At 49.6% G+C, this 25,371-nt stretch overlaps 1 protein-coding gene across 3 annotated transcripts in view; it reads left to right on the top strand.

Annotated features, from left to right (window-relative positions):
• Window positions 1-25,371, top strand: part of DIP2B (disco interacting protein 2 homolog B) — a 64,496-nt gene that overhangs the window by 19,363 nt on the left and 19,762 nt on the right. The window contains exons 2-11 of one of the 3 annotated variants that reach the window (XM_061347196.1): window positions 7,840-7,911; window positions 13,950-14,093; window positions 15,802-15,927; window positions 17,500-17,712; window positions 19,907-20,050; window positions 21,106-21,225; window positions 21,757-21,954; window positions 22,179-22,270; window positions 22,751-22,861; window positions 25,020-25,143. In XM_061347196.1, the coding sequence (XP_061203180.1) occupies window positions 7,840-7,911; window positions 13,950-14,093; window positions 15,802-15,927; window positions 17,500-17,712; window positions 19,907-20,050; window positions 21,106-21,225; window positions 21,757-21,954; window positions 22,179-22,270; window positions 22,751-22,861; window positions 25,020-25,143 (1,344 nt within the window). The remainder of the gene's footprint in view (window positions 1-7,839; window positions 7,912-13,949; window positions 14,094-15,801; window positions 15,928-17,499; window positions 17,713-19,906; window positions 20,051-21,105; window positions 21,226-21,756; window positions 21,955-22,178; window positions 22,271-22,750; window positions 22,862-25,019; window positions 25,144-25,371) is intronic. The other 2 variants (XM_061347197.1, XM_061347198.1) reach the window with 2 other exon arrangements.

Consider the following 25,371-nt stretch of genomic DNA (forward strand, 5'->3'; position numbering starts at 1 on the left):
GATAATCATTGTGCTCATCCCACTATGATTTGGAATAGCATTTTCCCATCTGGAAATACATAATTACTGCACTACTGTGCGGTGTGAGGTGCCAACTAGGTTAGTGCTGTTAACACTCTGTTTAAGGGAAGGTCAGAGTTGCATTTCCATGCCTGAATCCTTTGTGTGAGCAGTGTGCTTGATCGATAGATAAGGGAATAATTGCTCTTAACTCTTTCTTCTCCCGTTCTTCCATCTAATTCAAGAACCTAGGATTTAATTACACAAAGTGACTTCACGCACAGTGGGACTGGAAGGGGCTGTGCATCCAAACTGCCTCTCTGGATGGTTTACCAAGGGTATTGCCATGGTGTCGGGTTTGGAGGAGTTACCAGCAAGGAGCAGTTGGCTTGGGTGAGGAAAATCAAAGCCTTAGGTTAGGAAAATCAAAGTTTCAAGAGAATTACCAAGTTTTGGCATCCGAGAGCCAGGAAGGGATGAGCGATACGAATCTTGGTGAACCCAAGGGAAAACACCAGTTGCCTTTGGAGCTGTGGGTGGCTGTGTACGTGTGCCGAAGCGCTCTGCAGCAGGCTACGGGGTTCTCATCGGGTGCCTGCATGGCTCTGGTTCTGTTTTGATCCCTGCACTAAAAGCAGCCTGGATTTGGAGAACCATCTGCCCGTGCTAGCCTGTCTCCTGGGGGAAGTGCTCGCTGTGTGCAGGGTCTGGAGTTGGGCTGGATGGAACCTCCTCAGTGCTCACCACACCGATAAATCAGTGTCTGCCTTAAGGAAGGCAGTGATTTACCTGCCCACCGAGCGAGTGCTGAGTCATGGGGCTGTTTCTCTTGCACAGAGTTTAGTCATATCCCAGGAAACTTCTGTGTTCAGTCCAATGGGAGAGGGGTAGGTTTGTGTCTTTGGTCTGAGGAGTGAAGAGCTGTGATTTTCTGCTGTTACTCAGGGCAGAATCACTTCATCTGGAGGCTGTAAATGCCTTGTGAGGTGCCTTGCTTGACTCAGCGCAGACTGCAGGTATTATGTGCATGTGTTATTCCAATGCATCGTTCTGATGCAGGACTAGTATAAACGCTGATCAATGCTCCTCCATCTACATTCATATTCTCATTGACTCCTTATTAAAAATAGATGCAAATATTTCTCCTGCATAGATCTTGTAAAACCCTATTGATGACAAAGCCTTGGGTTGGTGCCCTCTGGAGCATTCAGAATGGAAAATGCCTTTTTAATTCCCTATGACAAGCTGTTGCTATTTAAAAGATCCTCCCCCCCAATGGGGTTTCATGCAAGATTTATTATTTTTATAAGGGATTAAGCTATTTATATGCATGTGTTGGTTTTCTGGACAACATGTCACATTTATATGCCTGCACTTAGCAATACCATATCTCTGATGAAGTTGGTGTTCAGTGGTTGTATTTTGCAGGTATTAGGAGCAGCAAGCAGAGCCTGTGTTTAGCAGGGTTATCAACAGAAATTAGTGATGTATATCAGGGTTTGAAGGGGGTTTGGGCATTTTGCCTGTGGTAAAGGTGGGTGTTACTCACTGATAGCATGAGTTGAGTTGCTGATGCCCGAGTGTGTCACACATCCTGTTATCCCAGGTGAGCATGTGAAAGGCAGAGTGCTTCTGGCCTCTCAGCTCTTCCATGCAGATGAGCTCCAGGTATGGCTTGAAGCGTGGCTCCGTGCTCGTTTGAGCTGCTTTGAAGAAGCTGGGGATGGACTCTTCATTAGGGACTGCAGTGACAGGACAAGGGGTAATGGGTTCAAACTGAAACAGGGGAAGTTTAGATTGGATCTAAGGAGGAAATTCTTTCCTGTGAGGGTGCTGAGGCACTGGAATGGGTGCCCAGGGAGGTTGTGAATGCTCCATCCCTGGCAGTGTTCAAGGCCAGGTTGGACAAGGCCTTGGGTGAGATGGTTTAGAGCGAGGTGTCGTGCCCATGGCAAGGGGGGTTGGAACTGGATGATCTTCAGGTCCTTTCCAACCCTAACTATTCCATGATTCTATGATACTAAGCTGAGAACACCGGGGTCACATCGATGGGGTGTGAACCACGCACAGTCACAAGTCAGAACGTCCTGTCTGCTATGAACAGAAGAACCAACACCAGTGTAGTGCATGGACAAGAGGCTCTTTTCTTTACAGTGCTCCCATGTGTGTCCCTTTTCTTGTGGGGAAGTCGGGGTCTTCAGCTACAATTGATCTGGTGACATCTCCTTGTCATGGGTCACCCCTTGCCCACGCACACAGAGAAGGCTGAATCTGTCCTTAGCTCACCCTGTTGGCACCTAAGGTTATTAACTCGTGATGCATGGGCCCACACGGGTGACTGGAGGGCAGTGGATCATCTGCAGCTCTCAAGTACTGGTCTAAAGGGATTTTCAGTATAGTTCCAATAGTTGGGTTGATTGTTTAAAGGTGAAACAACAAAACATGTCCCAAAGCTGAAGGCACGCAGTGATTTGTGATGCTGTGACCTTAAATGACACAGAGCAAAACCCAACCTTGACTCGTGCTCTCGTGAAACAGTCTGTGTTGAGATTACAGTAGTTTTAGGTTGGTCAAGCAACATTTATAAGCCTTTAGAAAAGGGTTTTGGAAGTGTTGAACAGAATCCCTACAGTGCTGGAGCCAAGGAGGCTTGTTGTGTGTATAGGAATTAATCTGGAGCTGATCTGTCTGTGAAGCTTTTAGTACCGAAACTGCAGCAGGATAATGCTGGTGCTTAACAAACACAGCTTTGTAAGACTTGCTGGGTGCTTTTCGTGTTCTTAACGGGAGCGGGATGGTGCTGTTAAAGGGAAACTGCAAAGTGCAAACCTCTTCTGTTTCTCTTGGGGTGTTTTGGTGATGTTCGAGCGAGGAAGGCTTAGTTTCAAGGAGCCAGTGCCTTGGCTCTGGAGGACACCACAGTACAGGCTTTGGTGTTGTCTTCAAGGAGGAAACCTGACAGGCAGCTTCAGCCCAAGGAAAGAGGAGGGGATCTTTGAAGCTGCGTCATCGGTTGGCCTCAGACCGAAAGAGGCAATTGTCTGAACTTGTTTCCAGCACGGCTTTTGTGCTGGAGTTACAGGCAGAGAGCGTGAGGAGCGCGAGACCATTGAGCAGGTAGGGTCTGCCTGAGCACCCAGCCCTTGCTGAAGGATTCCAGTGTTGTCTTTGGGGATGCTGATGCTTTAAGCCTCGGTAAAGCCATCAGAGGGGAGTGCAGGATGCCCGGAAGTTGTCAACCATGCAGGAAACAGAAGAAAGGTGGCATGGACCTGCAGGTACATGAATGCGTGGCAGCAACACTTCTTAGCTATGTGCTGTGCTGTGCTGATGGGTTTGATGCCTATTTCCTGCCTAGGCCATAGCTGAGCCAGTCCTAAGTGTTAAAGTGCCTTCCTTCCCCGTTTTGAATCTCCCAAACGTGCCCCCTAATGCTTCAGGCCCACTCACAGGCCCTCTCTGGAAGTGGCATGCGACAAAAGAACTTTGGGGACTTCCAGTTGCGTTTCATTACCAACAGTTTGGTGCCTGCTTCTGGTCAAGGGCAGGCAAGCCAAAACCAAGCCCTTGTGTTCCTTGAGCAGGAGTTTGGGGTGATAAAAGTAGGGGGAGATGATGCCTGCCATGTGCCTTGAGATGAAGCAGTGGGCAAGAAAGGCCAAGTCATGACAGGGGTGAGACCTAAAGCACAGATGGAGTGGGGATAACAGAGTTGATCTCCTTGTCTTTGTTGTAATCCTATTGCTGTTAAATAGAGAAGCTGCCTGTGTTTGGGGGCTGATGGAGCCGTTCCCACCATTCTCTATCAGCATAAACTGGCAACATCACCGTTGCATTTCATCTTCTAAGCACACAAACCTTTGTTTTCCCAAATGCAAGCCAGATTTGCCTCCTTTTCCCTGATGCAGTCAAGTGTTCGGAGGCTTTGCTGGGGAGATGCTGTGCGCTACGTGATCGTTTGCCTGGATTCCTCCTCTGGAGTAATTATGGTTTTGTTAGACAGTAAATGAATCAGTGTGCTCCTTCCAGGGGGAGGGAAGGGGAGCAAGGATGTTGAAAGAGGAGCATTGTCTGCCCGTAGCAGGATTAGCTGGTGTTACCACCTTGCACTGATGGAGCACCGCGGGCTGGAAGGAGATCAGCATCTCTAATTGCTGAAAAGCAGCCTGGCGTCACAGGGCGGCGAGCCTGGGGCTCTCAGCTTCTCCCTACCCTCATTTGGGTGTAGGTGGAACCTCCAGGCTGAGGGCAGCAGCTCCCCAGGCTTCCTCCTGCTCAGGGTAAGCCCATACCCCTCTGTTTGTGGTCATCTCTTGCACTCCCCATGGTCGGAACATCCGGATGGGGTTTGCGTGGTGAGGATCAGTTCTCATTTCCTGTCAAGGAACTGGGGGAATCCTATGGAAAAGGAAGCTCAGGATCCACTTTGGGCTCTTTTCCCTAGGGAATTCTGGTTACACAGAGCTCCTGGATTTCATCACCGAGGTGTCTGCAGTCGAGGCTGTGGTCAGGGCATTCCGAGGCAGGGAAAAGCTGCTCCCCAATTGAACTTGTCTCTGCAGACCATCAATCGGGAGTTGTTTCCTGTGCTGAATCCACGCTTGTCTGTTGGCAAGACCAGCTGTGTCTTGAGGATGTCTTGAAATCCTTCTTTTCAGGCTGCTGAGAGGACAGATGAAATAGGGGGAGAGGGTTGAAAGAGGGGGGGAATAGTGTGGGTGATGCACAGCAAGGTGAGGAATTCCTGGGGCAAAGCAGTGCTGGTGCCAGGGGCGTGTTCTGGGAACCTGGTCCATCCACTAAGCAGGAAAACGGAGCTGGTGGCTCTGCAGGAGCACGTTTCTCATGCATTGGGGTGAGTTAACCTCTGTCAGCAGCGGAGCTTTGCGTTTGGGATGGAAGGGATGAGTGGGTAACAGTGAGTACATGGCACGGAGCTGTGTTAATGCACCCTCTGCTCTGATGCACCGGGTGCCTGTGGAAGCTGAAGATGCTGCTGCACCTGAGCTGCTGTCATTGCCATGGAGCTGGCAGGAAGGAAGGGGAGCCTGGTCCTCAGCAGCTTGACTTCAAAAACACAACCCCAACCCTCTGATGATGCCTGAGAACACATTGGGAGATAAGAGTTAAAACCATGACACACAAGAGTCTTGACTGAAGCGATGCCGATGCTTTGCTTGCTTCTGAGGTGAATCCCACTCCCTTAGCAGGGCACAACCATCACTAGGGTACAGATAAATACAGCCTCCAAGGGAGCAGAGACAGCTGTACCTGGGAGAGGGCCAGGAGAGCTCAGCAGTGCTCGTGTTCATCAGTTCTTTCCTAGGAATGAACAAATGAAAGCACCGTTTTCAAGCTGTGTTTGCAGCTCTCGTTTGCTTTGGTTGTGATGCTGCATTTGTGTCTGCACAGAGAGGGGTTGTGATTCCAGGCTTGGTTTTTCAGGTACCTGGAGGAACTCAGCACACCCCAGTGTCCCAAGGCATCAATTCATGGCAGCGGGGTTGAGGAGTTACTGGGTTTATGTAGTAGGAGTGAATGGCTCTCGGGGTGGCCAGTCCCATTGTCTTGGTGCTCTTCCTGTTGCTGTGATTTATGGTACTTGGTGAGGAAGTCGGCATTTATGTTCGGATCCAGGCTTTTCCATTTCCTGGAGATAAGCAGGGAAGGGATAGGGGGTGAGAAAACCTCTCCCATGGTGAGTCTTTGCTTTGATTTGGACTATGTATGACCAGAGAGAAGAGGCTTTACCCACTCCATTCACCCCACTCATGCAGTGCATTAAAGGGATGCTCACTTCCAGGACTGGAGGTGTCATTTTTGGGTGTAACTTTTGTGGTTGTAGTAATCAGATCCTAATTTGAGGCCTGTCACCCATACCTACACACATGCTTTCTTAGGGAGAGCCTTCTGTTACCTTTTTGGCTCTCAGTCCTATCTCCCCTCAGCTTTAAGCTCCCAATTGCAAGCCTGTGAGCCAGAATGCCTGCACTCCCATGAGGATGGGTTTGCTTTAGTAGGATATTAGTGTGGAACGAGTGGTCAGAGAGAATTCCAGTGTGTGGAGCAATGGGATGCCATAGCACTTCAATTGAAAGCGCTGGTGTTTGCTCAGAGCATCCTGGTATTCCTTAGTAATTCCAACCGCTTTGTGGCAGTGTGTGGTGTGTAACCACCGATGCCAGGAGCCCCATTGAGCGTGGTGGAGAAATTCATCACCAAATAACCAGCTGCAAGCAAACCTCACGAGGCACCGGTTGGGGTTTCCTGCAGTGGCTGTCGCCCTCCTGCCACCCAAAGGAACCAGTGGGGGGCATTGAGGAGGATGGGGATGAAGCGGGTGGGTTTGGTGGCTCAGGATGGTGCTGAGTCCATGCAGAGCTCTCTTTCTCACGGTGTGCATACCTGCCTCCTGAGCTGTGTATTGCAACCAAGCATTAACACGAGCGCTTCGCTTGGCGTTCCCAGTGTTTCATGGACGGGCTCATTTGGAGCTGCTGGATTTGTTCGGGCTTGCTGGGGCCTGGCTCAAGCTCAGTGTTGAAGGAGGGAGGTAAAACGTTGTGTGCCGGTGCCCTCCATCCACTGAGCAGCGCGGGTACCCGTCCGTTCCAGCTCTGGAGCTCAGCCTGGCAGTTCAAGCGATGCTCACGTCTGCCTGTCCTCACGTCCTGCGTTCCCTTTGCAAGCATTTCAGTGCTTCTTAGAACCAGAGGGGCCCGTGAGGTGCAGTGGTTTAGCAGAGACCCTGGGTTTGTTCAGAGCCTCAGAGCCTAAGCCCTTTAATCACCTTCTCCTGATGTGGCCCTCCGGATCAGGCTGGATGTGTCTGGCCGAAGGATGCTGTACGGCAGCAGCAGGTACTGTGGCCTGTGCTGCTCAGTGTCTAACACCCCTTTGCCTTGCAGTAATCAGGCTCATAGCAAAGCATGCGTGCTGTTGGTGATCACTAGTTTCTTGTAACACAGATGTGGGCTTAATTGGTAAGCAATACCAAATAGTTCATGTGGGGTACGTGTGTTTGGTCCACTTTAAGGGTTGCAAGTGCAGGTCAGGCTGTAGAAAGGCTTAAATCACTGCAGGGCTTTTTAATGTAATCCCTTCAGGTTTCAGTCTGTGTTGTGGGTCTGATGTGAGAAAAGGCAGGAGGCAGATGGTCCATCTCCAGGATCAGATCAGCTTTTTGAGGAAGGGGAGAGTTTCCTACCGCTTTCCTAACACTTCTTGTTTTTGCTTCTATGGAGCATCTGCTGCATGCTTCTCCCAGCAGGCACAAGAGTGGGATTACAGCTCCTACCAGGTTAATAAACCCACAACCCCTTCAGTATTCACTGAGTGTCAAAGAGACGTGATTCGAAGTGTGATGCTCTGGATCATAGGTTGTGCTGCTGGGCAGCAGTCTAGAAGCTGCCTCTGTTCATCTTTGCCTTGGTATTCAGAGGTGCCTTCAACAGTTTAAGACCAGGCTCTGGATCTGCACTCCCCCTTTGCTTTCTTGTTTGGGAATTACTCCCGTTTGTTAGCATAAACTGGCTTTGTGGTTCCACAATATTTTCATGCACTCCCTTTTTAGGATTTCATTGCTTTGATATTCCATTTAGATAGCTGTTCTGATTCAAATTACTGCATTTAAATAGTGTCTATCCCTGATCCCAAGGGAAAGTTCGGTGTTCCATAGCACGGAGGCTTTGAAACCGTAATGTACCCGCATTTCTTTGGTTTCAGGTTTTCTTCAGCAGCTGCATTGCTGTATTTAGGTGGGACTGAAAGGAAAAGCAGACAAACCTCAACCTGAAGAACACCACATGGCTAAATGGAGTTTTCTGTCCTTGCTTTTAGGGGACATCACACAAAAGGGGTATGAGAAGAAGAGAGCAAAGCTTCTGGCTCCGTATGTGCCGCAAACCCAAGGTAAGTGCTTGTTCCAGTTGGCAAAAGAAGCCTGTGTAGCCCTGGCATTAACGGGATCTATGAACCATTCTGTTGCCTTTGCTGTCTGATCATCACACTGTGGAGGTTGCATGGGTGCTGTGAAGCCAAGGGCAGCATCTTGCCTCTAGTTCACAGGTTTAGACTGAGCTTCAGGGATCTGTGGCAGTTGCAGAGCTGTTTGGTGGCTCTCTGCAGAGTGCTGTGCGTTTCAACCCCTTGCATGCCCTCCCTTCATCTCCCACGTAGATAAATCACGTCCTACTCCCTTGTCAGCTGAGAGCTCGGGGGCTTTGAATCATTCCTAAAGTGTGAGGTCCTGGAGGATCCTTCTTGAAAGCTTCTTTAAACTGCAGAGCTGGGCTGGAGCGCATCCTGCTTCCAGCCTCTGAATTCCTTGGTGGAGACACATGAGGATTTTCCTCATTTGGGGGTTTATTGGACCAGGGTAACTGAATTCATCCACTTTGAACCAAACAAAGCTGATGGAAACCAAGATGTTGTATATAGAATAATTGTAAACGGAAGGACGTGCTGAAAGTAGACCCAATAATTACTATGGGAATGCTTGCCCAAAACAACTGTACTACTGATACACTGAGATGCTTACCCATTAAAAACTGAGGTGCCTGGCTCTTAGGCTGGGGGGTGAATGGGGACGAGAGGCAGTTGTGACTGGATTTACTGTAATTTACTGGCACTGAGCTACTGCCAAAGCGGTTGGAAAGAGTGAAGGCTAAAAGTGCATCTCTTGACCATCAGCACCGCATCCCTGGGGAAGGTCCTGCTGCAAGGACAGCACCTCTTCTTCCCGTTGCTTGAGGAACACAAAAGGACTCTGCCACCCCAAAGCACTCGATGGCTGCATTCCTGCTCTCCTCCATCCCAGTTGGATCTCAGCTTCATTTTGCTTGTGTAGTCAAGTGAAGCTGGTGCCTGTTCTCTTGTCCAAGGCTTATTGCTATAGTGGGTGCCTTACACACCCGAGAGTGGTGTGTTCTGTTGGAGTTCACACACTGAAGGTAGCAAGGCAGCAGAAGTGGGTTTTCAGCCTTCAAATGTGAAGTTCTGTTAAGAGCAGCTCTCTGAGGACTTCCCCCTGAAGCAGGATGTGGTAGGAGCCTAAAGGCTCGGTCGCTACCTTTGCGTTGAAGCAGTTTCTGTTATTTAAAGGCACCAAAAAGCAATGCACGTGAATAACCTCTCCTTATGGCCTTTGAAAGAAGGGATTTGTTAAGCAGGTTTTGCTGTGAGTCCAGCGTGTGAGTGTGCACCAGTGTTGATCCTGAGCCTTAGAAGGGGATGTGGGCTCCTTCCATACAGCCAAGTGCTGCCTGGGGCTCCAGACTTGCTTTTGTGCTGGAGTCTGATGGAGGCAGGAGCTCTATGGGTTGCTTCCCGTGTGACAACAGGATCTTGTGCCCCTCGTGCCTGTCACTGCACACACGTTTGCTTTGCTGGTGTTTAACGGGGAGGAAAGCAAGCGTTTGGAGTCTCTGCAGCCCTGCTGTTTGAATCGGGGTGCTTCTGAAAGCTGGGGATCAGGAAGAGCCCCAGCCAGCTCCGGGGGCGCCCATTAAGACGGGATTTGGAGCTCAGCCCTCCAGCTTTAGTCGAGTGTCTTGCATCCTGTTGCCCCCCTTGCTCTGGGAATCTCCTGTTGTAAACCATGTGGCAGTCATGCACGAGGAATTCGGCATCAGGTCACTTGGTTAACGAGAAGACAATTAATTTAGTCCACAAGGGGGGGGGGGGGATAAATCTACTGCTGGCATTTGGTGCGTTCCAGTTCTGCCAGCACCTTCCTGATGTGGGCTAATGGCCTGTCTCCATTTCAGATGGGAAATGAGGCGAAGGCAGCTGCGGGGACGTGTCAGGGCATGTCAGCGTTGTCATTTGGGAGATGCTGATTGCTAAGTGCAGGCTCCATTCACATTGCCTCTGGGAGCTTGCCTCATTACTGGGGAGTGAAGGCAGCGATGTTAATTACCTAAAGATACAAGTTTTCCTGGTGCAGCATCCATTTCTGTACACGCAGCTCAGGTGATGAGCTGTGATACCGGATTGCTGCCTTGGAAAGGAGCCTTTCAAGCAGCTTCCCAGGCTGGGATGTTAAGGAATGCTGCTGGTTCCCCTGCTGCTGAGCCAAACCAGGCAGGCTCAACCCACGTTACACCACTGAGAGCAAACTGCTGGCATCCCATCCCCAATGCCTTCCTGGTACGTACAACTGCAAGAGGTTTAACCCTAAAGCCTTCTGGAGCAGGCTGGGGCTGGCTGCCTTGGGGCATTGCTTCTATTGGAGCATCACTGACGTTTGTGAGCACCAAACGTTTTCTTTCCCTATGGAAAACTGCAGCACAATGGGAGTTTGTGCCTGCTCTTTGAAACCACCTCTTGGAGCTGGTTTGTGCTGCAGGTTGCAGGCAAGCCTCTGCCTAGGGAAGCAGCTCCTGCCCGGATTGATCGGTCCACATCTGGAAAAGCTTCGTAGCTCCAGCAGTGCAGATGCAGATGCCATTGCCAAAGGAGCACCCCTTGCACAGAGACCATGGCAGAGAACGTTTTGGTGCTGTTGAAGATGGTGCATTCGCTTCCTGTGCTGATTGCAAAGGGAAGAACATCCATGGAGCACAGAATCACCGCCAGAACCTTCAGGGTGGCTGCTGGGCTGCGCTCGCTCCTGCTCCCTGTTGTGGTGGTGGTGGGACATGGGATGGCAGCCAGGACCAGCAGGAGCTCCGCTTTCAGCATCGTGCTCCTTCGGCTGGGAGTGGATGCAGGCTCTGGGGCAGGGGTAAAACAGCTTTGTTTGAACCTCTCATGCTCTGGCTGTGTGGGGTAGGGAGTTTCACCCCTTTACGAGGCCGGCCTTCAGCTCCCACAGATGGGGGGTTATTTTCTTCCTTATTCATTGGGAAGGGTGTCCCAACTGCGGGTAAAGCTGATCGCTTGGCTCTAGGAAAGGAATTCTTCCATCTTTGGGATCATACCCAGGACTAAATCAATGGAGCACCTGAATTCCCACCTTGTGCCCTGTACAAGGCAGAGCTGAATCCATAGAACTCCTGCAGAGGTCCCTGAATGTCCTGAATCTGGTGAGTTTCCAGCTTTCCCAGTATGAGAAGGCAGCAGCAGCCACTTGCTGCTGGGCAGGGCTGTGTCCTGTGTGCTGGAGGTGCTGTTCAGGCTGACCCGTGAACCAGAGATCCTCCACTTTGTTATTTCCATGCTCTTTACCTGTGGCTTGAAGAAACCCATCTTGTTACGAGGAGCAGCCGGTCCAACAGCAGCCCTTCTGTTCAGGCCTCTATGCAGACCAGCAGAATAACAGGTTTGCCTGCTGCTTTGCTTGTCTCAGATGAATCCAGCACCTCCTGTGCCTGCTCTTAATGGCAGCGGCTATCCCTGTCATGATGCTCATGGTGATTCTTTTAATCTAAACCTCTTTGTATTAAGGAATAAATCTGGATCTCTGAATCACTGAACCTCTTCAACAAAGCACAGGACCCCAGAGCAGTCAGCTCTGCTTAGCAGCTAAACTATTGCAAGATCCATAGCATCCTTCCAAAGGGAATGTGAGGTTTTCCCACATCTCTCTAGATCCAGCTCCTGCCAGCAGAGAAACTGCAGCTACAGCAGGGTTATTATAAAGGGAATGCCACATAAGTCACCTATCACCTGCCAGCTTGAGCTGACTTGCGCTGCTTTGTTGTCTAACCACTGGTGATGTACTGTAGCTGTACGCTTCTCCCCTCATCTGTGCGTGCTTTGTTAGGCTTCTGGAGCATGTTATTGTGTCAGAGCAAACTGTTTCAACAAAGAGCTCGCTCTTGGTGTGTCATGTCACTCACAGGCACGTTTGATCCCTTTGTAAATGGGATGTCGTGTTTGCCTCGCAATGCGAGATGCTGTTGCAAGACTTACAGGAGAACTGAACAGGAATGGAATAATTCATTTGAAATAGTGGTAAATCTGCTGCTGACATCTAGTGGGTGCTTGGATTTGTAAATAGTCCTGATCAGAAGGCATCAAGCTCCGTCGGGGAGGTTGTCTTTGGATCAAAATGAAGCTCCCTTGGTTTTGGTGAAGGCAGATAAGTGCTACAGAGATGTTCAACCGGTTATCAATGAAACACGTTCCAGCATAACAGGAAGGGGACACAGACACTGGTTCCTTTGCATGTGGGTGAAGAGCTTCTGAATTGAGCTCCTTGCTCTCAAGTCCAGGTCTTCTGATTACCACATCCTGCGCCGACACCACAGGATGTGGCTGCCCCATCCCTGGCAGTGTTCAAGGCCAGGTTGGACACAGGGGCTTGGAGCAAGCTGCTGCAGTGGAAGGGGTCCCTGCCCGTGTCAGGGGTTGGAGCTGGAGGAGCTTTAAGGTCCCTTCCAACCCAAACCAGGCTGGGATTCTATGAAGTCTCTTATCCTTTGCTGGTCTACCTTTTATATTGCTGGCATCTCTGTACAGGTGATGGTTGCGTTTCGATGCATGACTACAGAACTCAATGGCGTGATACCCAAAAAAACCCAGTGAAAATGGGCAATAACATCCTTTGCATTCCTGGCTAGCAGGATATCTTCTTTTTAACTAGAAATAAAGGTTCTCATTTCTTAGCACGATACCTTAAAGAAGAGCTCATACATCCGCTTGGTCCCTTGCCTCCACTGAGTGCTGGTATCGCACTGAAGATTTGAGGAAGAGGTGCTCCCAGGCCAAATAGTGAAGCCAGGGGTTAGGAGAGCTTCTTCCATGAGCACGATCCCCTGTATCCCTGGTTTTCCCCAGAGCATTTATCACTGGCCTGCTTTGCTGTAACGTTCCATTAATGCTCTGCTCTTCTGGATGTTGGGAGCTATAGACGATGGTTGAAGACGCCTGCAGCCCGTTGGGTGGGATTTGCTGGCATCCTGAGCTCCCCGAGCTCAAGGCACTTGCCTTGAGCTGTTTCCCTAAACCCACACACTAGGAAAGTGGCGTAACTGGAACTGGAGCCCGGGATTTGTGGCTTCCTCTTCCCTTCTTCAGTCCCATGGGAGTTTGTGCGGATGTGGAACTGGCGCGTATTCAGATGACCCAAGCACTCTTCTTTTTGCATGGCTGGAGGTGGCAGCCTGCAGGTGTTTACAGCTCAATGAGCTCTTGGGTTGAGCTTTGAGGGAGTTCCCACTGCTGCACAGATGCCTTTTAGGATTGGAAGTGCAGAGGCAACAATTCCCTGTGTCCCTGAACGATGGAAAGTGGGAATTTCTCATCGGATCATCTCTTGAGCTCCATGGATTCATGGTTTTCTCATCAGTGGTCACTGGAACGTTGAGGAATGAACCCAGCTTCTCACCATCTTTTTCTACGGGGTCTTCTCACCTCAAACTTCATTTGGGATAAGGGGATATTAAGACCTCTTTACTCACTCTGCCCCCAGCAGTGGTGCCTACAAGGGAACTGATGTAAATGACTCGTCTCTAAAAGCAGTTCACATACCTTGCTCATTCTGTTCCCTCTTCATGCAGTGATGAGGGTGTAGTGCAGACCTGTTCCCATTGGAAACATGGCAAAACAGAGAGCAAACCATACAGATCCCAAATCACAAACCATTGCAATCAGCTCTGGAAGTGTAGGACTCGCCTGCCTTTACCTCCTGTTTAATTTATCAGGATTTATCTGGTTCACATCACCTTTGCTTTTGTAATTTGTGATGGATTCTTTAGGGGTGACTTCACCTCCTTTCTCCCTGATAGCTGGGTTATGTCACCTGCTTCAGGTGTGCTGTAGGATGTCTCTTGCTTCAAGTGCCTTATCACCCCTTGGGAAAACGCTTAAGACTAAGGTCAAAGAAGGGGCAGGTTTATCAGCTGATGAGGGTGTAATTGGGCAGATGTATTAAGGTACTAATTAGAGCCACTTTGCTACCAAGAAAGAGGGGGTGAATCCTGTAATTCTATGGTCAGAGGAAGGTTTGGTCAATGGAAGCTGTTCCTGTTCCCTGCTCTCAGGGAGCTGTGACTGTTTTGCAGGGGCTGAGCCAGCGGTACAGAAGGAATCCAAACCTCAGATGCCCGTTCCGTCTGCCACGCCAGCCTCAGCACCAGCCTCATCCTCAGCATCCAAGTTCCACCGAGCTCGCTCAGGGGGAGCCAGAGATGAACGTTATCGGTCAGGTAAGGGCAGAGGATCCCCTGGGATGTGCTGTGTCCCCCTGTGCTGTGTCCTCCCAAGGAACCCAGCCCGTTATTTGTGCACTGATGTGTTCTGTGTAAGGAAACATCAGACTTGTACAACTGAATCAAGCAGAACGTGAATAGAAGCAGCAGGGAACTCTTTGCCTTGAATGCAGCTCTTCAGTGCAGGTCATTGACAGGATGGACAGGTTATCTGAACCATGGCTGTAGGTAACCAGGTGCAGGGAAGTGAGAGGTGCATATCTGCTCTGGGAGCTTGGAGGGTGGGAGCTGGCTTTCTGCATGGGTGAGAGCATCTCAGCTTCCAAAGAGCAGCAGCAGTGCCTGTCTAGCACCCTGCAGGTCCCTTCTCCGCTTAAGGAAAGGAGAAGGTGGCAGCACCTGGTTTCTTGCTTCCATCTGGCTTTGGTTTTCACTTTGCTTTAACAGGATGGAAGTTTTCTGCTCGGTGGGGGCAAGTGAAGTAGCTCAGCTCTATCTTCTCCACTGCTATCATTGCAGAAAGCCTTAGAAGAGCCCAATTTCCTGGGTTTTGGAAAAGCATAATTAAAATACATCAATCTGGGATATTAATGTAAATGGGCCCTCGTTTGTTGTAGTATTCTTTTAGTAAGTAGTCTTCCCATCATCTGTGAGGTATCTTCCTTCTGGAGGTGCACAGAGGGATGGAAGCCTCGTGTCCTAGCCTGCTGCAGTTAACAATCAGCTGATATTTACAGCTGCATTGGTACCTTCTAAGATTTACATCAAATCAACATGTCCTCAGCATAAAAAGGACATGGAAGTGTTGGGACAAGTCCAGAGGAGGCCACGAGGATGAGCAGGGGCTGGAGCACCTCCTGTATGGAGACAGGCTGAGAAAGTTGGGGCTGTTCAGCCTGGAGCTGCGTGGAGACCTCATAGCAGCTTCCAGTGTCTGAAGGGGGCTATAGGGATGCTGGGGATGGACTCTTCATTAGGGACTGCAGTGATAGGACAAGGGGTAATGGGTTCAAACTGAAACAGGGGAAGTTTAGATTGGATCTAAGGAGGAAATTCTTTCCTGTGAGGGTGCTGAGGCACTGGAATGGGTGCCCAGGGAGGTTGTGAATGCTCCATCCCTGGCAGTGTTCAGGGCCAGGTTGGACAGAGCCTTGGGTGCTCTGGTTTAGTGCGAGGTGTCCCTGCCCATGGCAGGGGTTGGAACTGGATGAGCTTCAGGTCCTTTCCAACCCAACCTATTCCATGGTTCTATGAAATCTGCATCCATCCAGGGTTTTGAACATAAGGGGTTTCTGAATCCCCCATCTGTCTCAGAACCTGCCCATTCATAGAGCAGGGTTGCACCTGGGGCTGTGTACACTGGTACCTTATATACCCATTTATAGCATATTTTAGGGTACCAGTTGGTTGGGTTGAGGTTTCTATAAAAGATGCTAGAGACACAAGAACATGCTGCCTAATCCAGAGGATTCCAGACTGAAAACCCTGGCCTTGCTAACAGCTTGCTGACGTTAGAAACCTCCGTTTCCCTCTTTTGACAGGGGAAATGTGACTCCGGAGATGGCAAAATGCACTTGTGTGCTCCGGTACGGTGAAAAGGGGGCATTGTGCAAGCAGGCAGCAGTGGGTGCACGTCTGTGAGCCTGCTGTGCTTTGTGCCTCCCCTGCTCTTGCAGAGCTGAGTGTGTGACCTCCTCCTTTGCAGATATCCACACGGAAGCGGTCCAGGCAGCGCTGGCAAAGCACAAAGAGCAGAAGATGGCCCTGCCCATGCCGACAAAGAGGCGCTCCACCTTCGTGCAGTCCCCAGCGGATGCCTGCACCCCGCCAGGTTAGGCTCTTGCAGTGTGGAGGGTGAGATATGCACCAGGAGCAGCTTCCAAAGCAAACCCCCAGGCCCTTCAGCCCATCCAGGGTAGTGGGTTCCTCCTGTAGCTCTCTTCCTGCCTCTGAGCAGCTGCTTGCTGTTGGGGCTGTGGAAATGCCTCCTCTTGCAGAGAATCCATTGGCAGGAGCTGAAGCAGGATCCCTGGACTGAGGCTGCTTCTTTTGCTTCCCTCACGCCTCTTGCCGTTGCTTAAGTCACGTTTTGGTGCTGTTGAGGTTGGGTGTTTAACCTGCAGGTAAAGGATGGGCAGCGATGTGCGTTTCGGGGCAAGGACCTCGGAGGGGGTCCTGTGGGATTCCACACCTTGCAGGACTTTTCCTTCCTAACCCTTCCCATGTAACGGCTGCAGCAGAATTCCTCGGATAACGTGGTGTCTGAATGGTGCATGTGATATTAATAACTCCCTGTTTTCAAGCAGCTGTATGCACTGGCTTCAACATGAGTGTGTGTAATCCTCAGCAGTGACTTCTATGTTGTGTCTCATTGTGCAGAAGCATCACAGTCATTTGGATTGACAAAGACATCTAACGCTATGAATTCATATCCCATTGTGAATTCATACCTCGCTGAGACTGCTCTGCCAGGCCCCTTCACTCATTCCTGTACCTCCTCCTCCTCATACTTTGGTTTTCCCTTCTCCTGGGGGCTGATGCATGTTCCTGGTGTGCTTTGTACTCGTTTGTCCAGGACAACAGCACATTGAGCTCTGGTCCCCACACCTATAAGGGTTAGCATTTAGAGTGTGCCTGGAATCAGCCTTTCCTTCAGCTCCTGTCTGCATTCTACTTCTGCAAGGAGGTGGAACATGGTTTAATAATGTAAGAGTATAGACAGGCAGTGCCTTTGAAGCACACACAAGAGTCAGGCCAAAGCCCAGCTGAATGCATGTAACAGCTCCAGACCCCAAGCAGTGAGTGCTTTCCTCATGATAAATGAATAAGGAGCTCACAGCTTTAGGACAGAGGAGGCATCTGTTCTCTGGGAAGCACAGGATGCAATTCCTCAGTGTAGTTTGCTCCGGTTTGGTTTGGGATTGGGTTTTTGGGGGCTTGTTTTGTGCTATTGAAAGGGACCCATTCAGAACATCAGACAAAGGCGTTTGCTGCACGTGGCCCTGGTGTGCTGGGTTCCCAGTGCCTGCGTTCTGCTTTGTTCCTGTGAACTTCCAGTTTGGACACGGATTCCATTTTGGAATCACCAAAGCCAGGCAAGGCAGCGTCTGATGTTACAGAGTAATGGAAACCCAATGAAAGACAAAGGGGAAGGCTGCTTTGAGGAGGTGAATCTGCTGTGTGCTTTAAACAGGGGGCAAACACTAAGGGTAAATGTGTTCACATGGGAGATGTCTGCTGCTTTAACCTCTCCTTTGGCCACTGTAACCTTGTTTGACACAGCCTGTGGGAAGAGGATCTCCGTGTTCCAAGAAGCCATTGCTCTGTGGATTGCAAAGAGAGCATGTTCCATGTGATGTGCTTTTCCCTAAGCAGCTAGATTTTCTTTTCTGCTTCCACACAGACACGTCTTCCGCATCCGAGGATGAGGGCTCGCTAAGGCGCCAAGCTGCTCTTTCTGCTGCATTGCATCAGAGCTTACAGAATGCTGAGTCTTGGATCAACCGATCTATTCAGGGGTCATCCACATCTTCATCAGCATCTTCTACACTTTCCCATGGAGAAGGCAAAGGGACCAGTGGGTCACTAGCTGATGTATTTGCCAATACTCGAATAGGTAGGAGATGGGTACGAACAGAAAAACTGCTTCGAGTTCAGATTGTGTTCGTAAAGCTGGAGCTGTCCTTTGCGTAAGGGAAATTCGGATGCAGAGCTCAGTCAGATTTGCTGGCACTTGTTAGGATCGTTGGAGTTGTACCTTCACCATGGGTTTTGTCCTTAGGAATTTCAGGATGCGGAGCTGGTTGCAAATGGGGAAGTTGGGAGCAGGAGCTTGTGGAAGTAGGAAGGACTCCAGGCCGTGCTGACAGCACTGGGAGGATCAGGAGGCACAACTTGATCTCTGTACACTGTGTTGCTTATGTCTACAGCTGTTGGAAGCTACTGCATGTACAGAGCTGCTGTGTGCAAGCAGCATTCAGCAGCTGTGGCCTGGTGAATTCCACACCGAGTGGGGGAAATGCTGTGTTCTGATGTCCTCATTTTGCTGCCAGGTTTATTGCTTGGGGTAGGAAAGACAACAGAACCAAAGCCAGCCACGCAGTGAGCGTGTTGTGAAGGAATGCTCTTAGCAGAATCAAGGTGTAGCTCAGATCTCTCCTGAGTAGTCCAAAGAAAGAATCAGAGCATCCAGGTATTGAGAGGACGGAGCAAAAGCGACAGATCTGGATACCCCAGGCTCAGTCTTTTGAGGCTCTGAGGTGCTCCTTGCTGCTGATGCTTCTGTATGAAATGGCAAAGTTTGGTTTTGTTCTGTGTCCGTTTGTCTCCTCTCATTTTTTACCTGCTGACGAGGGTACTACTGCATCTTAGGACGTGTCTATGTCGTGTGCTCTCTGCTTTCGCTTGGGGGTTGGGGCAAGCAGTGCATAGAAGTGCTGGTGGTTTATAACTCACTTCAGTTATGTTTTATTGCTGTTCTTGTTGTTTCTTTGTTTGCTGGGGTGCAGTTTGTCTTCTGAAAGGGGGGAGATTGCCCATAAAACGCAGTCAATGTCGTGAATGTGTCTTTGGAGCAGAGGGGCTGCTTTTAATTGGAGCATCCAGAAAGCCACGTTCCCTTTTGTAATGAGTTGAGGTAACACAGCTTTTCCCTCCAGAATAACTACTCCAATGAATACCTGATGCAAAAGAGGAGTGTTAAACCTATACTGGAGTTACATTTGCCACATTCATCCTGTGTTAGCACCTAATGTAAATGAACAGGAGCTCTCCTATGGAGTTTTATGTGTCTCTAAAAGGTCCTGCAGATGTTTGAGCCTGTGCAAGATTCAGGTTGTTCGCAGTGATCTGAGCAGCTCAATGCATGAGGCACATCCCTGAGCATCTCCAGAGCTGTGCAGAAACAGGGCTTTTTGTTCTCCTTAGAAAGACCCACAGAGAATCAACATCCCAAGCCTTTAAATGGGAACGATTCGGGATCTGACTTCTTCAGACTCCCTGGCTCTGAGCGTAGTTGTTGGGTTTTATCCTTCATAAGCAGCAGTTGCTGGTTCTACTAAGCTAGAACACAGCATTCTTGCCCCATCAGATGATTGAACCTCCTGTGTTGTAGAAAGCAATCCCATGTAAGCAAAAACTCACTTCTTTAAGAGCAAATCCATGCGGAATTCCTGCAGGATGCAGTTGCAGTTCCAAAGCTACAAACTCATCTGTAAAGCAGAGCAGCGTCTTGCAGCTGAAAGCAGAAGCAAGGCCCAGCTCACTGGGTTCACCAGCTTTGGTGTAACTGCTGGCTCATGCTCTTTAGGCACCGAACTGGAAGAGGTTTGAACCCCACATGATGTTTTGCTGATGTGCTTTGGTCAGTAGCCCGCCTCGTGCTCTGCTTTACAAAGCCCTTCCTGACCAGTGGAGTTCAATAGCCTCATTCTAGCAAGAGGGATGCCTGCAGAAGGCGATGCAGGGTTTTGTTGTGGGGCTTTGGGTGTTTCAGAGCCCCAGCGTGGTTTCATGGTACTGAATGGCAAGAGATGGAGCTTGGTTCGAAGGGTAGACAGCAAGAATGGGAATGCTCCTTTGCTGAACCGTGTCCCTGACACAAAGCCACTCACCTTGTGCCTTTGTTGGCCAGAACAGATAACGTGCACCTCCAAGAGCTATCTGACATAGGGAGCAGTGTGGTTAGCTTTAATCAGAGCTCCCATTCACCCTGTTCTGGTTGTTGGTAAGAGGTAACTAACGCTTTGCCTGTTCCAGCTGGGAATGATGGTGTTTGTTAACTGGCATCTCAATTTCCTCCCTTCCTATAGAAAACCTCTCAGTCCCCCCCGACGTCACAGCAACTACCTCCTCTTCCTCAGCACGCCCTGCAGCCATCGACCTTCCTCCTGCAGGAATCGTGAAAGGCATGCACAAGGGATCGAACCGCTCGAGTCTCATGGATACTGCTGATGGTACGGAGGCCTGCAGAGCACCCAGGGATGAGGATGCTCTTAAGGAAGGGCTCAAGTCAGAGCAGCTTCCAGTGCCTGAAAGGGGGTACAAGGATGCTGCAAAGGGTCCTGCATCAGGGACTGGAGCGATGGGACAAGGGGTGATGGGTTCAGACTGGGACAGGGGGAGTGCAGGTTGGATGTAAGGAAGTTGTTCAATGTGAGGGTGCTGGCACAGGGTGCCCATGGGAGCTGTGGCTGCCCCATCCCTGGCAGTGCTCAAGGCCAGGTTGGGTGACCTGTTTTAGTGTGAGGCACCCCTGCCTGTGGCAAGGGGTTGGAACTGGCTGAGCTCAAGGTCCTTTCCAGCCCAGCCCCTTTGGTTATCCTAAGCCACAGGATTTATTCTCCCCACTCAAGTTTCTCTCCTTGAAGCACTTCACAAATTCGAAGTGGTCGTGGCCTTGCACGAGCACATTCCTGTGCTGCAGTTATGACCCTGGCATTAACCCATTCCTGTGCTGCAGTTATGACCCTGGCATTAACCCATTCCTGTGCTGCAGTTATGACCCTGGCATTAACCCATTCCTGTGCTGCAGTTACCACCCTGGCATTAACCCATTCCTGTGCTGCAGTTATGACCCTGGCATTAACCCATTCCTGTGCTGCAGTTATGACCCTGCCATTAACCCATTCCTGTGCTGCAGTTATGACCCTGCCATTAACCCATTCCTGTGCTGCAGTTATGACCCTGGCATTAACCCATTCCTGTGCTGCAGTTATGACCCTGGCATTAACCCATTCCTGTGCTGCAGTTATGACCCTGGCATTAACCCATTCCTGTGCTGCAGTTATGACCCTGGCATTAACCCATTCCTGTGCTGCAGTTATGACCCTGGCATTAACCCATTCCTGTGCTGCAGTTATGACCCTGGTTTAGTGTGAGGTGTCCCTGCCCATGGCAGGGGGTAACTGGATGAGCTTCAGGTCCTTTCCAACCCACCCCATTCCATGGTTCTATGTCGATGTTACCAGAGGTGCTGAACACCTTCAGCAGTCGGGCTCTTTCCTTGCAGGTGTTCCTGTGAGCAGCAGGGTCTCCACGAAAATCCAGCAGTTGCTCAACACCTTGAAAAGACCCAAACGACCCCCCCTGAAGGAATTCTTTGTGGATGATTTTGAAGAGATTGTGGAAGGTAACAGCCCCCATAAGGGCTTTATTCAGCATTTGTTGACCCTGTGCTGGAGTTATTTATGCCACTGGTTCTGAGGTCGCCTCTGGTTCTGTGTTTGCAGCCTTCATGAGGTCTGAGACCAGAGCAATGCCTAAAGCCATGTAATGCACTGCTGAGCATTACATCTGGGGCGCTCCTCAATGCTCAACTTCAGACAACAAAACTTCATAGCAAACCACTTAAATCTGCTGTTAAAACTGGCTCATTTGCTTCAGCAGTGAATTCCCCGTGGTCTTTACTGCAGGCTTCATTGCAGCCTTAAGGTTGTAGCGTTCTTTTTGGGTCACATTCCTCACTGCTGTGTTGAATCCCTGCAGCAGCACATCAGAAGTCCGTGTCCGTGGTGTTTTGTGCAGGGAAATGAAACGAGATGGGGTGGTTAAGGCTAAAGATCAGGAAGGAAAGCGCCCATTTTCAGTGCATCTTTCCAGCTGCCCTGCCTGCTAACAAAGGGACGGAGCTAAACTGGGACCGTTCTTGCATCTCCTGCAGTTCCCCAGCCTGACCCAAACCAGCCCAAGCCGGAGGGCCGGCAGATGACACCGGTGAAGGGAGAACCCCTGGGAGTGGTTTGTAACTGGCCTCCTGCCTTGGAAGCAGCCCTGCAGCGCTGGGGGACCACCCAAGCTAAATGTCCCTGTCTGACAGCCCTGGATGTTACAGGGAAACCCGTTTACACCCTCACGTACGGTGAGTTGAGCCCTGCCTTCCATTGCTGACCTGCTCCAAAGGAGGGGATGGATGGGCTAAGGGTGGCTGCAAATCCTTTGCTGGTCGTTGAGAGCTTTGGAGATGAAGCAGTTTAACTCTGGGGACATAGCTGGAGGTGGTAATAGCAATCAAGCATTGCAGCGCGTGCTCTTGTGTGCTGGGTTGGTTTAGAGTTGTGCAAGTCTCCCCTCTCTGTGTTGCAGGCAAACTGTGGAGCAGGAGTCTCAAGCTGGCCTACACCCTGCTTAATAAACTGGGGACCAAGAATGAGCCCGTGTTAAAACCTGGAGACAGGGTAAGGAGTGTGGGACGGTCTGGTTCTCCCTCTGGAGCAACAAGAGGGGTTGGGGGGGTAAGTTGTAACTTACCCCAGGCACTGTAATCGTGTTCTGCTCATAGCAATACTTACCCCAGGGCTATTTGAGAAGGAAATGTTTGTGAGGTTTCAGCCCTGCTGGCTCCTCTGTAAGCAGCTTCTTGGCTCTGGACCTTGAAATGAACCTAAGGAAGAGCATTGCCCCTCTGAGAGCAAGACCGAGGTTTAGATCCCTGTGGGTTTGCTGTGTGTGCATCCTCACGTGCCCATGGGGAGCACTGCCATCCCTGGGGAGGAGGGCATGCACGCACCATGCGGAGCAAAGAGTGGCTGAAGATGCCCCATGGGAAACGCCGGGGTAGGATGTGAAGGAACATGAGGTTTTGTGACTTCGATCGCTGCAGATGTGAGCAGTTTCCCCTCGTGTTTCAGCTGACACCGTGGTTTTGTGCATTGCAGGTAGCTCTTGTTTATCCCAACAACGACCCCGTCATGTTCATGGTGGCGTTTTACGGCTGTCTCCTAGCAGAAGTCATTCCCGTGCCTATAGAGGTACCTCTTACCAGAAAGGTAACGTTGATGGACCTTAGAGCAGTGATGGGCTGGTGTGGGGTGAAAGCCAAGTCAGACCCCCAGCCTCTGGAAGTGTTTTGCAGCCCCGAGCTGCTTGCAGAATGAACAAGACCATTGGGAACCTGGAATAGCTGTTTAGGAATGGAAAACCATATTGACCAGAGAGCTGTGCTGAGCAGCTGGGAAGGGTCGATCCAGATCAATGCTGTCGTTTCCGTTCTGTTACTGCACATCATTTGTATGGTGCAGATAATACTGTGATAATATAGAGTTGTATGTTATCATGATGTATATGATGCACAGATGTATATTATCATGATGTACATGATGCACAGATGTATATTATCATGATGTACATGATGCACAGATGTATATTATCATGATGTACATGATGCACAGATGTATATTATCATGATGTACATGATGCACAGATGTATATTATCATGATGTACATGATGCACAGATGTATATTATCATGATGTATATGATGCACAGATGTATATTATCATGATGTACATGATGCACAGATGTATATTATCGTGATGTCCATGGTGCACAGATGTATATTATGATGTACATGATGTGCAGACGTATATTATGGTGTACATGGTGCACAGATATATATTGTCACGATGTACATGATGTGCAGATGTAAGTTATCATGATGAACATGATGTGCAGATGTATATTATGATGTATATGATGCGCAGATTTATATTATCATGATGTACATGATGTGCAGATGTATATTATCGTGATGTACATGATACACAGATGTATATTATGATGTACATGATGCACAGATGTATATCGTCATGATGTACATGATGTGCAGATGTACATTATCATGATGAGCATGATGTGCAGATGTATATTACGATGTACATGATGCACACGTGTATGTTATCATGATGTACATGATGCAGAGGTGTACATTATCATGATGTACATGATGCAGAGGTGTACATTATCATGATGTACATGATGCACAGATGTATATTATCAGATGTATATGATGTACAGATAATACTGTGAATATACCCTCTGATCAGTGCAATGGGGGTCTCATTTCCACCCATACCTGGCATCTGCCAGTCTTTTGACTCTGCTGGGGACTGCAGGTGCTGTTTCTGAAGATATAAGGCAAATTCTTTACTCGACAAAGTGTTTTCTTTACCCTTAACCAGAATTCTTTCAATATTGCCATATTACTGCCTTAAACTATAGAACTTCATAAGAGAACCCAAAGGATACAGGATAATGGCAAACACATGGCAAAAGAGGTGGTAATGAAATGGTCCCCAGTCTGGTGATACCACAGCAGTCACAGAGCTTGGCTTTCATTTGTCTGCACTGTGATAACTGCTATAGCAACCAACACAAAGTTAAAGCTTCTCCCAGTATTAGCATCTTCGTGAGCAGCCTCATCAGGAGTGTTATCCCTGTGCATTGGAAATGAGTTCCTGGGTAAAGAGAGGTGTAATGATAGGGTTTGCTTTTTTTTGTCTCATGATTCCTCTTTGGAGCATCTGGGCTTCCATTAGTGAAAAGAAATGGGGTGTGCTCGATGCCTGGATGCTGGGTTTGGTGGTTTTCACATCCAGTGCAGTTCAGCGTTGCTGATGCAGTATTTGATGTGTAAAGAGCTCCATGTGAGAAGCACCAAATCTCTCTGCAGTCTGTCCCCAGTTACATCATCATTTCAGTGCTGAAGAAAATTGAGTTCAGAAGAGCACATTTGATGTGCAGAAGATGCAGGAGCTCTTCAGCATTTTAGTGGTGGGGTAGCATTTCCCTATGGGCTTTTCTTGCCTGGTGGGTATGTCTCTGTTTTCACCCCGCAGGCCTTTGTGCTGGGGGTTTATCCTGTTCCCAAATGGGCTCTTTCCTAAGCTCAGAAGCAGTTGTATTCATCCCCACCACGCAGTGGTCCTCAGTTCAGTTTCAAACCATTGCCAGACATTGGATGTAGGCAGAGAAGGGCAAGCCAAAGGCAAGAGGTTTTGTGGACGTGGGTTGGTTCTTTCAGCTCCTCATGGGATCCATAGTGTTCCATCCAGGGAGCAGGGCACTACCAAACCTTGGGGTTTGGTGAGGGGAAAGCTGACTTTGGTCATCTGGAAACAGGAATGACTTCTTCCCTCTCTTCCCTCAGGATGCTGGCGGTCAGCAGATCGGTTTCCTGCTGGGGAGCTGTGGTATTGCCTTGGCCCTCACCACCGAAGTTTGTCTGAAAGGGCTTCCAAAAACCCAGAATGGGGAAATCGTGCAGTTTAAAGGTGAGATCCGTTGTGTCCTTGCTTTGGATTGTACTTCCAGGCTGTCCTAAGGCAGCGTCAGAAGTCTTGAATGCATTCCTTGGGGGGCAAAGGGAGCAGCTTTCCTGATAGCATCACTTAACTATTGTGGCTTTATGCGTATGGATCGATCCAGATTGATCCGTGTGTGTGACAGATTGCTTTGTTGCTCACAATGAATCCACCTTTACAAGGCAGGGTTGTCCTCAG

This window comes from Neopsephotus bourkii, unplaced genomic scaffold, assembly GCF_033783945.1.
Source record: "Neopsephotus bourkii isolate Nb327-2 ecotype Australia unplaced genomic scaffold, CSIRO-AGI_Nbou_v1 NB_309, whole genome shotgun sequence".
Classification (NCBI taxonomy): Eukaryota; Metazoa; Chordata; class Aves; order Psittaciformes; family Psittacidae; genus Neopsephotus; species Neopsephotus bourkii.